The sequence below is a fragment of the Typopeltis vanoorti genome, chromosome 6 (assembly GCF_054136105.1).
Source record: "Typopeltis vanoorti isolate ZY-2024b chromosome 6, IOZ_Tvanoo_1.0, whole genome shotgun sequence".
NCBI lineage: Eukaryota > Metazoa > Arthropoda > Arachnida > Uropygi > Thelyphonidae > Typopeltis > Typopeltis vanoorti.
In genome coordinates, this window is record NC_143554.1 from 21500007 (window position 1) to 21513971 (window position 13965).

Here is a 13965-nt window from a genome sequence, read left to right on the forward strand (position 1 = left end):
AAAATCTGAAGAGAACAACAAGTAAGGTTAGGTTGGGTGAGAGGAAAATAAAAAAACAGAATGCATTTAATGCATAAATAATGCCAACTTTATGAAATGATTTATTTCACCTAGAATTTTTTCCTAAGCATCAACGATGTGGAATACCAGAGTACAAACTGTACTAGTCCTATTAGCATTATGACTTCAGTGCAATTTGGACTGGTACTAGACAAGTCATTTTAAGGGGAAAAAATTTCCCATGAAGGAAGGATTCAAATCTAAAAATCAGAAATAATCACTTTAACAGTTTTATGTTGCACTTTGTAACAGTTTTGAGATAAACACAAATGTTTACTCTTGAATGAGTAAAAACTTCAGATTTAACTTTTTAATATAAATGGATTATAATGAAAATAATTTTCTAATCTATGTCTAAAAAACCAATACTAATGAAATCAACTTACTACCCAGGAAGATTTTATGGTATATCAAAAAGACACAGATGAATTGCATTTTTGCATGTTATGAAAATGTTTTGCAAGTCCTAAAATGGACTTGAGCCACAGGTTTAAAAGTACTCTATTAGAACACTACTAAAATGTTCATAACAAGAAAAAGTTATCATTTCATTAAGCTACCAATAATACTGAATGATTAACTATGAATCAATGCAAAAAAGTTAAATGAAAGATGTCTATTCACTTTGCTGTACGTACTCAGTACTGCATACAACATATTAAAACTGGCTACAAATAAGGAGAAGAACAAAAATTATTCAGGTCATGTTTTTTGTTATTCCTAAACAAACACTGTAGAAAAGCAAGCTAATGACATTAAGGAAGTGGCGTTAGGTGGGAAGAATGCAATGTTGTGAGGGTTTCAGCATCGTGTCCTGGAGCATTATCGAGAATTAGAACTTTAAAGCACAGGTTTTGTTCCAAGTAATGTTTGACTTCTTTAACGAATGAATTTTCAAACCAGTTATTAAAGAGGGCTTTGTTACCCAAACTTTTCTATTCCACTTCCACACAACAGGCAATTGATCAAAGTTTTTTCCCTGTAATGCAAGAGGTGTTTTAGATCAATAAATGAGCAGAGGCTTGCACTTGAAGTCTCCTGATGCATTTGCACAAAAAAGCAAAGTGAGTATCCTTAAGTTAATTTTGAGTATATTTCAGGCTAATTCTATCCAAATCCAAGGATTATATTGTTTTTCATCTACATCAATATTAACAATATGTAAGAAGTTATCTGATTAAATGAACAGAACAGTAGCTGGACTCCTGCCCAATTTGGCATGTAATTTAAACCTCAATGTTAAAACTAAATTTAAAAGAGAAGACAACCCCCCCCCCCCAAAAAAAAAAGATTGCTACAAGATAAGAATTGGGTTGTTGCCTTTATAAATTAAATTTTTTTGCAAATTGGTGAGCTATTTTTTTCCTTGACTCAACTCTTTCCATAAAATTTTGCAATGAACAAATATCATGTACAATGTGCAGTTTTGCGATCAGAGCTTCTTCCCTTTACTTTTCCTTATCACAATAAGCAATAAAAGAAGTGTCACTGTTAATATAAACATTGATAGATATTCAAGCAAGCATCACACAATTAACTTTAAAATTAAAACCTTAAATTATCAAAGCTGTATAACAGACCTCCCCACATAGCCTTTAAAGGAATGCAGAGAACCAAGGCTTCTGACCTAACGTCCAATCCTCACCTTGTGGTTCACTCTGTTAGACATCTATCTGGATACTGAACAAACGAGGATGGGCTGGCAATTTGGGATTTAGTAGACCAAATTGTATTCTTATTGGGGTGCTGACCAGTTGAACAAGGGTCCCCATTGCTTTTTGCCAGGGAACTAGGGTGAACAACGAAAAGTCAGCTACTGGTATAAATCCTGAAACACATTCCAAATAAACATCACAGTTCAAGATTGGTATGCTGTCAACATAAGAAACTTGAACTGAATGCCAAAGAAATGGAACCAGCAGAAAAATGAGATGAGTACCAGGTCAATATAATAGGGGTGACAAACAAACGACAAAAAACTGGCGAGATCTTTCTAAGCAAGAAATACAAAATGCTATATTCAGTCAATAACAGTCAGGGAAAAGGAGTAGCTATAGATTCAACACTAAATACAAGGCTAATCTTGAATGACAGGCAATATCAAGTAGAGTGGTGTGGGCAAATATCAGAATGGGGAACTGGACAACATAGAAGATTCTACTAAGGTGGAAGAATTTGAGACTTTACAGAAAGCAACTGACAAATGAAAAAGGAAAAGTTGATCCTTGATGGCAATCTAAATAGCAGAGTAGGAAATGATTGTCAGGCATGCAGAAATATTTGCAGAAAAGAGCAAAGCAAAGCAAAGTTAAATATCTGCTGTATTTCTGTTTGGGCCATCGATTAGTTATGGAAAACTTATATAGAGCAAACTTTCACTGCATGTATATCAATCTGTTATGCAATCACTCATATTACAAGTAACTGAAGGGAAGAGATGAAGTCTATTAAAAAATATTTTGAGCAAAAGTACTAATAACCTAAGACAAAACTAATTCTTAAGATTGAAAATAAATTTGTAATTCTACAAAGGAATTTTAGATTCAGTACAGCTTTTGCATATTACTATTACCATGTATATGCAATAAGTTGCATATTTCAGTGAAATATTTTTTAATCACATGACAAAATCCAAATTTTCTGCAATTCCAGTGAGACTATTTCTTAAGCAAGGAATGAATTAAATGCATTTAATTAAAGGCAGTACTGAAATATATTAAAGTGGTACTTACTAAAGTAGGAGGTATGTAATGTGGATTACTATAGAGAACAGGTCCTCCAAAGCTACCCTGAAATATCTTCACAGGATTAAGAATAAACCTTGGTCCTAATAGAAAGTAGTTTAGTGATTAACATTTAGAAAAACTGAAATATCAAATGCAAATGTCTTAATTTCATATAAAATACCATCATCTTCCTTTTACCCTCTTTCACCTTGTGGTGTCAGGGATTTTGTTAATCATTGGACCTTATCCTGTGAACAGTTTAAGGTGGTCAGCCCTATGCCACGGCGTTTACTAGTGTTGAGTTCAAGACCGGTTTGCAGGATGAAATTCCCAGGATAAACTTGAGAAAAAAACCTACTGTCCATGCCCAAGACCGGCTAACTTGGCTATGGCTGAGGAAGATCCTTCAGCTCCTCACGTTACCGATGGGAAATCAAACCTAGGACACTCCTTCCCCAGGCATATGGTTGTAAAGCACACAGCCACTAGGCTAACTGCATAGATTCAAAATAAAATAACAGAAATACAGTAGCTCACAAACTATGCAATTCTATAAATTAGGCACCTCAGCCTAATCACAACTATCCCATGCCTAAAAACATTCTTACTGATAGAGTGCAGAAACAATGCATCTTCTAGTAGAAAGATGTTAGAGAATGCTAACACCTCAAATTTTTTTAAGTCTTGTCACCACCATCCAATTGTTCAATGCTCCTGCCCTTCTCCTTTATGTAGTAAAGTATTCCAAGCAGCCATAATGTAGATAGGATTAACCACCTTATCATAAGCAATATTGGTTTATATATTTAGGTTTATATATATTGGTTGCCAAATGTTTCGGGCTACCACCCACTTTGCAAGACAAATTTTGTAATGCCCCATTATAACAGTTGAATAAAACTGTATCAAATATTTGAGACTGAATAAAACCATATTTCAAATACTTGATACTATACTGTTGACATTTCTTCTTATATTCAGACATAATGAAGTAATAAAATTTCCAAAAATATTCACAAAGTAAAAGATTTAATTTGCACTTTGTATGACTGCACTTATCACACTTTCAACTGATGATTGTTGGCAAAGCAAAAAATAATGAAGCTTATTCCTAAACCACTGGTATTTATAGATTTGAAATCTAGCCCGAATCGACTTGCATGCAAAGACTTGTTTGCGATACCACCATACTCGTGCTTTGAACAAGTCACTGCAAGCACCCATATTCCTGTCAAAACATGCTGAATTGATTGAATTACCTACGTAATAGTTGACTGACATACTACTAGTTAAGACTCATCTGCTGCATGGATAGACTGTATGGCACGATCAATTTTTTTTTTATTTTGCACGCAAGTGCATTTTGTTCATCTGATCACGACATTGTCTGAATAATTAAAATTAATAAATAAAATAATTACACAAGATATAAACAAACCTACAAAACATAACCACAGAAAACAGTATTTTGCATAATATTGGCTGTTTTTTCCCTCTAGTTAGCAATATAAGTTAGTACTAACTAGGCTAACTAAAATTTACAATTTTATTTCTTTGCCATTATTATTTTTACTCTTAATATTAAATCATATAAAATTGGATTTATTTTTGTACAAATCAATTAGAAAAGTGTCTTTATATATTGAAATGAAACATAATGAATATATTTGCTACTGTAAACATAACCTATTATACACACACATATACATGTTCTATTTTCTCAATGAGAAATATTTCTATCTGACATGGTAAATTTTCAAATGATTAAATAATTGAAATAGAAAATTGATCGTGTAAGACAGGCATAAGGTGAATTAAAATGCAATATTTAAATGATTACCTAATTGCAAAATTAGGAAAATAATTTTTAAATATATATCAATTTCTCCTATAAAGAGCCACCGACCCACTAGACTGCCACCAAATGCTTCTGACCCCACTATAGCCCCACTTAGAACCTATGGTTGAAAGCCAAGTTGCTTGGCTGTAACTGGCCACTGATTAACATAAAAGGGATATGTAATAATAATTATCTCAAAACAGCATATAAAATACTAACAGAAAAATTTCTACAAAATGCTAAATCTGTATGATGTAGATGAAGCCTTATGCAGAGTAATATGTAGCTTATACAATAATTAGCAGTTCAAAAACTGAAAAATGTAAAGGATGATCATTTGGTGCTAAAATGCAAAAAAGCAGGACTGTAAGATCTCAAATTAGAGGATCTGAAAAATTTGCCAGACTGACCTACAAGTTTTTCTTCTCAGCTCATCTTCTTTATACCCTCTTTTACTTTGCGGTGTCGAGGGTCCATTGATCATCGGACCTCAATCCGTTTACAGGATAAGGTGGTCAGCCCTATGCCCCGGTATATCCTATGGCCTGTAGTGTTAAGTTCTCAAGGCCAGTTTGCCTGCTTTGCGGGATGAAAAACCCCAGAATAAACTGAGGAAAAAACCCTGCTGTCCACGCCCAAGACTGGCTAACTTGGCTATGGCTGAGGAAGATCCTTCAGCTCCTCACGTCACCGACAGGAATCGAACCTAGGACACTCCTTCCCCAGGCATATGGTTGCAAAGCGCATATGCCACTAGGCTAACCGCGCGGACAGCTCAAAAACTAAGTACAGTAAATCCTTGCCGAACGTGGGGGTTTACATCATTAATACATCGTACTCACAGCAAAATTGCATTCTGCAAAGTTAACTTTCTATGGAAAAAAATGTGTTAGGTATAGTTCAAATAAAGAAAGTATGTATGTATAATTTAAACTAACCTAAATATTGTTGTAATTAAAAGGGAAAAATGAAACAAATGTTAATTGAAAGGATTTTTATTACTGCTTAATAAGTAGGTACATGATACAATTATTTTTTTAAAAAGCTAGTGATTTTTGCTTGGACAATGACTAAACAACTTGTTTTGTAGTAAGGAGCACAGAGTTTTTCAATGCCTTTCATAAAGTGTCCTCTTCCTTCATTTGGGTCAATCTCCAGTGGAAAAATCAGATGGCTTATGTTGAATCGCTTCCAAAATGCCATTAGCATGTTGTGCTTTATTTGCAGAGATGTAAATATGCCTGACATAATAGGCTTTGCATGTTTTTATGATCTCTTTGTTGGATTAAGGAAGTGGCGTTAGGTGGGAAGAATGCAATGTTGTGAGGGTTTCAGCATCGTGTCCTGGAGCATTATCGAGAATTAGAACTTTAAAGCACAGGTTTTGTTCCAAGTAATGTTTGACTTCTTTAACGAATGAATTTTCAAACCAGTTATTAAAGAGGGCTTTGTTACCCAAACTTTTCTATTCCACTTCCACACAACAAGCAATTGATCAAAGTTTTTTCCCTGTAATGCAAGAGGTGTTTTAGATCAATAAATGAGCAGAGGCTTGCACTTGAAGTCTCCTGATGCATTTGCACAAAAAAGCAAAGTGAGTATCCTTAAAAGCTTTAAAACCTGGGACAACCTTGTGTCTTTGTGATGTAGGTTCGTTGTCCCATTTGCTTATAAAATAGGCCAGTCTCATCCGCATTGAAAACTTGTTGCAGAATGTAACCTCCCTCTTCAATGAATTTCAAAAATTGGGGTTTGAATTTCTCTGCTGCTTCTTTATCTGCAGAGCCAGCTTCTCCCTGAACCTTTACATTGTGCAAATTAAAGACACTTAAAGTTTTCAAGCCAACCTTTGCTTGCTTGAAAGTCTATTTCTTCTGATGACTGTAGCCATCTTTATTTAAAAAAGAAATAAAACACATCTAAAGCTTTGTTTCGAATAGCAACACCATCCACAACTGAGCTTTTTTTCATTTACTTGATTGCCATTCCAAGCTAATATTTTTTCTATCTTTTCCAATTGCAGAATTCTTCTTGAAACTTGAGCAACCTTTGCCAAAGTATCGCCTGAAGCTTTGACACTAGACTGAAGCTTTTCTTCATTCTCCCATATTGTTCTTATGCTCTATTCGTTTATAGCTGGCTCTTGCAAGAGAACTAGCTGTAAACGAATTTTCAACTTACCTAAAAATTTCAATTTTCTCAGATAATGTCAAAACTTTGCGTCTTTTTTTGCTGCTTTATCGTCCTCATTCTTCGTCTTAGATGTCATATTGAATTTTTGAAATTAAAAGAAATACAAAAGGAGAAGATAAACACTGATAAATGTGATTACAGCTCTGCTAACGTGAGTGAAATGATTGCAACTCTCTCTGGGTCACTCAGCTATCAGGCAGCACCAAGCAGGGTTGCGGGCCGATGCTCTGCAGCGTGATGTCATATTGAATTTTTGAAATTAAAAGAAATACAAAAGGAGAAGATAAACACTGATAAATGTGATTACAGCTCTGCTAACGTGAGTGAAATGATTGCAACTCTCTCTGGGTCACTCAGCTATCAGGCAGCACCAAGCAGGGTTGCGGGCCGATGCTCTGCAGCGTACCACGTATGAAAGAAATTCTAGCATTGGACAAATTAAATGGAAACAATTAAGATAACACGTATGTGCAAAATCGCGTTCTGCAAATCCATGCTCGGCAAGGGTTTACTGTACTTTCCTTCTCTCTCTCTCCAAAAGAGAAATATCTTCCTCTTATCCTGGAGTTTACAGAATCCCTTGCTGTTGCAGCTTGTGTTATGATTTAAAAGAGTGGTCATTTTGCATAAATCCGTCTTAAAGAATCTGGTTTGGCTAGTCATGCCTTCTCTACTAAGCAGACCATTTGGTGGAATAATACTAAAGTTCTAAACAAAACTTTTTTTTCTGGAAAGATTACATAAAGAAAGCTGCAAAGAACACATTTCCAATTTTGCCTTTTAAAAAACTGCCTTAAACTTTAGTATTTTGGATGACATCCCAAAATTAAATTTCATCATTCATGAGTTTCATAAAAATTCTCATTATTTAAATGTGAAATTTTATTTATTTCATTCCTTCAAATGTAATAAGGTAGATTGAGTTATCCTTCTGCAGTTGAAAGAACATAGTATCACATGCTTTCAATTTAATCTGTATTTGTTTTTATGTTCATCTTTCTACTCCATTGAAAATGGCCATGAAACATAAGCTGAAAATTCTACTAAACTAAATAATAAATTAGTGTAAATGGCATTCACATTTACTTATTGCAATCCTAATGCACTGCTGTCCAACCTTAGGTAATCTGAGGGCAGCATCACGATGCATATCTAGTAATTTGGTGAGCAGCAGAGACAACCGACAACTGAACAGACAAACAACATTCCTTTTGGAATTTTGATAAGCTTTCTTCTTTTCTTTCACTGCCTCTTTAACTTCTTGTGTCCACATGGAGTTCTGATTTTATGATCCTTGCAGACAACCTCACCGCATGTGCGTCTCTGGATTAGGGTTTTCTTCAAGTCTTGCCACTGAATCTCCAAGGTTTCATTCCTGTTCTCAAATGCTTTCATATTTTCTGGAATAAATGTTTGCGTATTTTAGTCTACAGTTCACATCTGACAGCATCTCTACTTTTATTTGTTTTAAAACTTTCTTACATGTCATTCTTTTCAATATGAAATTCAATTTTATCCTGCTCAAGACTAAATAATGATCACTTCCAATTTCTCATCCTCTGTACATTGTCCTGCACCAGGGAGAAAACATCACTATCAACAATAACATAGTTGATGCAACTTCTTATTCCTTGCCTCTTCTCTTCCATGTGAATTTGTGCACATTTTTATGTTGGAACATGGTGTTAGTAATAACCATGTCCTGAGCAGAAATCCAGATATTCCATTATTATTACCCTTGCTTTTTTCTCCAAAATTTTCCCAAAATATTTTTATATGTCTGACAAATCATTTCATACTATTTAGATCCCAACAAGGATCAACTTTTACTTTTTCATTGTGTCAGTTGCTTTCTCTAAATCCTCAAATTCCTCTACTTCTACCCTAGTAGAACCTTCTGTGGGACCATAGGCACAAATAAGTCTCATTGTCCAGTTGACCATTCTGATATTTGTCCACATCACTCTACTTGAGACTGCCTGCCATTCAAGGAGATTAGTCTCGTATTTTGTGTTGAATACTATGGCTACTCCTTTCCTTGATTATCATTACCTGAATATAACATTGTGTTTATTGCTCAGATCACCAGTTTTGTCTTCTGTTTCAGTCACCACTATTATGTCAATCTGGTACTTATCTAATTTTTCAGCTAGCTCCATTTCTTTGCCATTCAGGATTCTTATCTTGATAGTACCAATCTTTAACTGATGTTGAGTTGGGGTGTGCTTTCAGATTTGTTCCAGTAGCTGACTTCACTTTTCGCCCTTGTTCCTTGTCGAAAACAACGGGTGTGTGTGTGAGGGGGGGGGGGGGGGGGCCTAGTTTAATTTCATGTTTTTATCATTTTGTATTTTTGGTTTAAGCCAATAACAATACAGTTTAGTCGCTAAACCTCAAATTGCCAGACCATCCTCGTTGTTCAGTATCCTGGTAGATACCCAACAGGGTGAACCACGAGAAGGAGAGGATTGGACATCCACATTATCTACATGGATCATTCATGATGCGATCCATATTGTTTATGAATAACAGACAGAGATAAAGTACATTCTTGTCTGTTAACAGATTTAACATTAAACCACCTTTCTTCAATTCTAACTGCTGACTTACAACTGAAATAAAGACTAAGTATTGCTTGATACCATTGACATTGACACCAAATCACTGTAGCATATTGAATAGCTTTTCTCTTGTTTATGAATAACAGACAGAGATAAAGTACATTCTTGTCTGTTAACAGATTTAACATTAAACCACCTTTCTTCAATTCTAACTGCTGACTTACAACTGAAATAAAGACTAAGTATTGCTTGATACCATTGACATTGACACCAAATCACTGTAGCATATTGAATAGCTTTTCTCTTGGCCCTTGTCGTGCCTCTTCAAGATATACAAAACTTAAATATACAGTTTTTTGTTATATTCTCATGATTTCTCAACTATCTGTTGTAAAGTGAAAATCTGAATCCATACAGCCTCTATTGTCCTGAATCTAGCTTGTTCTTTACCAAGCTTCTCTTCCACAATCCTTCTTGCCAGTTTCTCATTACTTGCATATCTTATCATGAACACTCAGTAGAGAAATCTCTTTAATTCTCACATTCAGTTTCATTTCCCTTTTTATATATGGAAACTATGAAACTCTGCCCCAATCGTGATTGAATATCATCTACTACCACTGACTTCCTACATATCAGGGTTTTGATGGCATTTTCTACTTAAAGTATGGGTGTGCATTCAGATTGCATCTTTCCTCCATTTCTGAGCTTTTTCAACAGCCAGAATATGCCACCTTGATATCTTACCAAAGTCTTCTCATGACTTGTTTAGCTTTCTTACATTTGTCTCTATTCTCTAAGAGCAGAGCACCATGGAGTTCGACTTATTTGCCAGGAACTTATATCCTTTCTTTTCCTCAAGGATACCTTTTTCTCCCGTTTTCATGTCACCTTTATCATCTCTAATTCCTTTTACAGCACTCTTTCCTCCATTCTTAAGCTTCTTCAACAACCTCCAGAATATTTTGCCACCTTCTTGATATTTATTTTCTATGTTCTTACCAAAGTCTTCTTGTGACTTTTGTTTAGCTAGTTTTACAGTGTTTAGCTTTCTTACATTTGTCTCTGTATTATCTAAGAGCACAAGCTGACTTATTTGCCAGGAACTTTTAATATGCTTTCTTCTTCTCCTTCACTGCCTCTTTAACTTCCTGTGTCCACCAGGGAGTTCTGATTTTTCTATCCTTGCAGACAACCTCACCACATGCCTCTCTGGCTGAATCAATCAGGGTTTTCTTCAAGGCTTGCTAATGAATCTCTAAGGTCTGGTTCCTGTTCTCAAACTTTTTTTTGAATAATGTTTGTGTATTTTAGTCTACATCTGAGAGCTGCTCAACTTTTATTCGCTTTAAAACTTTCATGTTCTTTTCAAAATGAAATTCAATTTTATACTGCTCGAGACTAAATGGTGAATCACTTCTAATTTCAAATCCTCCGTACACTGTGTCCTACACCAGTGGGAAAACATTGTCAATGAGACTTATTCCTTGCCTCTTCTCTCCATGTGAATTTGTTCACATTTTTATGTTGGAACATGGTGTTAGTAATAACCAGTCCATGTCCTGAGCAGAAATCCAGATATTTGCCATTATTATTAGCCTTGCTCTTTCCTCCAAATTTTTGCAAAATATTTTTGTATGTCTCACAATCATTTCCTACTCTGCTATTTAGATTCCAAAAGGACCAATGTTTCCTTTTTCATCGTGTCAGTTGCCTTTTCTAAAGCCTCAAAAAATTCCTCCACTTCTACCTTAGAAGTTTCTGTGGGACCATAGGCACAAATAAGTCTCATTGTCCAATTCTCCATTCTGATATTTGCCCACATCACTACTTGAGACTGCCTGCCATTCAAGGAGATTAGTCTCTTATTTTGTGTTGAATACCTCCTTTTCCTTGATTGTCATTTCCTGAATATAACATTTTGTATTTATTGTTCAGAAAGATCACTAGTTTGTCTTTTTTGTTTCAGTCACCCCATTATAGTAATCTGGTACTTATCTAATTCCTCAGCTAGCTCCATTTCTTTGCCATTCGGGCTTATGTTGATAGTACCGATCTTTAACTCTGATTTTGAGTTGGAGTGTGCTTTCTCAGATTTGTTCCAGTAGCTTACTTTTTGCTGTTTGTCCTGGCAAAAACAATGGGGGCCTTGTTTAACCGGGCGATGCCCCAGCCAGCATGAAGTTGTCATGTTGTACCATCATTTTTTATTTTGGTTTAACCAATAAGAATATAATTTGGTCGACTAAATCCCAAAGTGCCAGCCCATCCTCATTCGATCAGTATCCAAGGTGATACCCAACGGGGTGCACCACGAGAAGGTGAGGATTGGACTTTATGTCAGAAGCCCTGGTCAGTTCTCTGCATTCCTTTAAAGGCCATGTGGAGGTCTCCTCTCAGTTATACAGCTTTGACCCTTAAACACCCCTATTACAAAGATATCAGAAAATAAATGGACTTTATTTTAAGATGGTCCTAAATGAATGGAAAATAAAAGATTATCAAAACAAATTATTTGAACAAAATTTATATAGATAATGGATCAAGTTAAGTAACATGAAATGTCTATTATTTCCAAAAATTAACTTTAGAATATTATATTCTAAAGTTAATAAAATAAAGCTAATAAAATTCTAATCAAGACGTTGATCAGAAAATGAAAAGAAGCAAAACAGACTAGGGAGAACTCAAGTTTAGTCAGTTTGCCTCTTCCTAGCAAGTTGATGGCTAACTTTTTTGCAAGATTACCTACTAATATTTATCAACTGACATTACCCAACAAACTATTAAAAAAAATCTGCTAAAATGATTAGGAAAATCTGTTACACTGTTCTTTTGTTATGCTAATCTTCTTAATCAAGAAGAGAGGTTTTAAGACAATTCAATATGTATACCTAAGTATTTTTGTCATTTAACAAGAAGTTCTAGGAGTGTGAAGAATTTTTTTTTCCCATTTAATTTTGCTGTATGAAACAAATATAAAATTTCTGTAGTAAATAAAAATATTTGATTTCTTAAAAAAATATAATGCTTTTCCATATTTAAATCTGCCTTCCTTTGGACTAAACATTTTCATTCTTTCATTGATTTCAAGCTCTGACTTACCAATTTCAGCAAGAGATCCATCCTCTTCAACAATCTGATAATTTCTGAACCATATTCTGTTATCCATAACAGTAAAAGTTAAAACATGATCAGTGAAAGGTTGGCTTTTTGGATGCTGGTTTGGTGTACTAAATACCTGCCAATGGAAATAAAACAGCATTTTAGAACATGTTATTGCCACTGTTTCTTATTGATAACAGAAACAATCAGTTTAAACAGAGATGCTTTGTCAATGCAGTGTAAATTACTTTTTTTTTTTTTTTGCAAAAATTACATTACTTCATTTAATTTTTTAAGCTAGCTACTTGTACACGTCATAAATACTAAAAACCTTCATAAGAATAGCCATCACAAAAATCCTGTTAACATTTAAAAGAATGTGCAATTGTGAAATTTCATTTGGAGATATCTGCAGTGAGCAAGTGTTATATACTAAGATATGCTTCAGCTTACACTAGTAACAGCTACATATTAAATGCATACTGATTGACTTGCTGGTAGCCATAGTGAAGAGTAATGTGTTCCATAGCACTGTCTTAAACATGAGTTTACTGTTATTCAGAACCAATTAATGTTAAATTTTTCATGAGGTCTGCAATTAGAACTATGCCTGGTAATACAAAGGTTGTATAACATCAGAATAATAAATTTCTGACAAGTATTGTTTCAATGACAACAAAAGCAACTGACTTTAAATAGAACAGGAAAGAGATGGCTAAAGCAAGGCATTTATAACCATTCATACTATGAAAATACCATAAGAAAATTTTCCTTATTCAGATATGTTAAAATTCGTGAACTGTAGCCAGAGAGTTAAAATTAGATAATTTGCACACTTAGTATTATCAGCGAGACAATTCTAAGAGAGAATTTAAAATAAATAAACAAACTCAACTTTATGCTGGTGCTCTGAAAAGCAGCAGTGTGAATTACTTAATGTCTGTTAGTTTTCAAAATTTAAAGACAATATTCCAAATCAGAATATGATTTCATACAGAGACAACCATGTTATCAATAATTCAGAGAATGGATAATTTAAAAGTAAATCAGTTACAGGAGTTACTGATTCTTATAATACAAGGAACTTTCAGTACAGTAAATGCCTAAAGAGATCAAAGTAGTATTTATTATAGAAGGCTTGCTATAATTAAGCAAGGAAATGATAACAGTGCTCTACTTAGGACTTTTTGAAAGTTTAAAAAGTCATAATTTATAATTATGAATTTTTATAATAATTTCTCTACATTAGTTAATTTTATTAATTCTGATTTCATAATCACATATAATCAGCAAATTTAAGTTTAAAAAAAATTCAAGTATGTGAGATTCATTTTACTTACAGATGTCTGATGATGTTAATAATTTTAATGTTCTTTATTGTGATATTTGTTAAGCATACTGTGATATCTATTCTTCATTGTAAAGATATTCTCTTTTTCAGTAATGACAATATGTCAGCCATTACTGACTTCTTGCTTGC

At 34.2% G+C, this 13965-nt stretch overlaps 1 protein-coding gene across 3 annotated transcripts in view; it reads right to left on the reverse strand.

Annotated features, from left to right (window-relative positions):
* Nucleotides 1–13965, reverse strand: part of LOC150105330 (ribosome biogenesis protein BRX1 homolog) — a 164407-nt gene that overhangs the window by 103828 nt on the left and 46614 nt on the right. For all 3 annotated transcript variants that reach the window (XR_016548475.1, XM_090394710.1, XM_090394709.1), the window contains exons 8-9: nt 12486–12621; nt 2793–2887 (exon numbers count right to left, since the gene is read on the reverse strand). Coding sequence is in view for 2 of the 3 variants with exons in the window: in XM_090394710.1 (XP_090250836.1) it covers nt 2793–2887; nt 12486–12621 (231 nt within the window). In the remaining variant the exon portion in view is untranslated. The remainder of the gene's footprint in view (nt 1–2792; nt 2888–12485; nt 12622–13965) is intronic.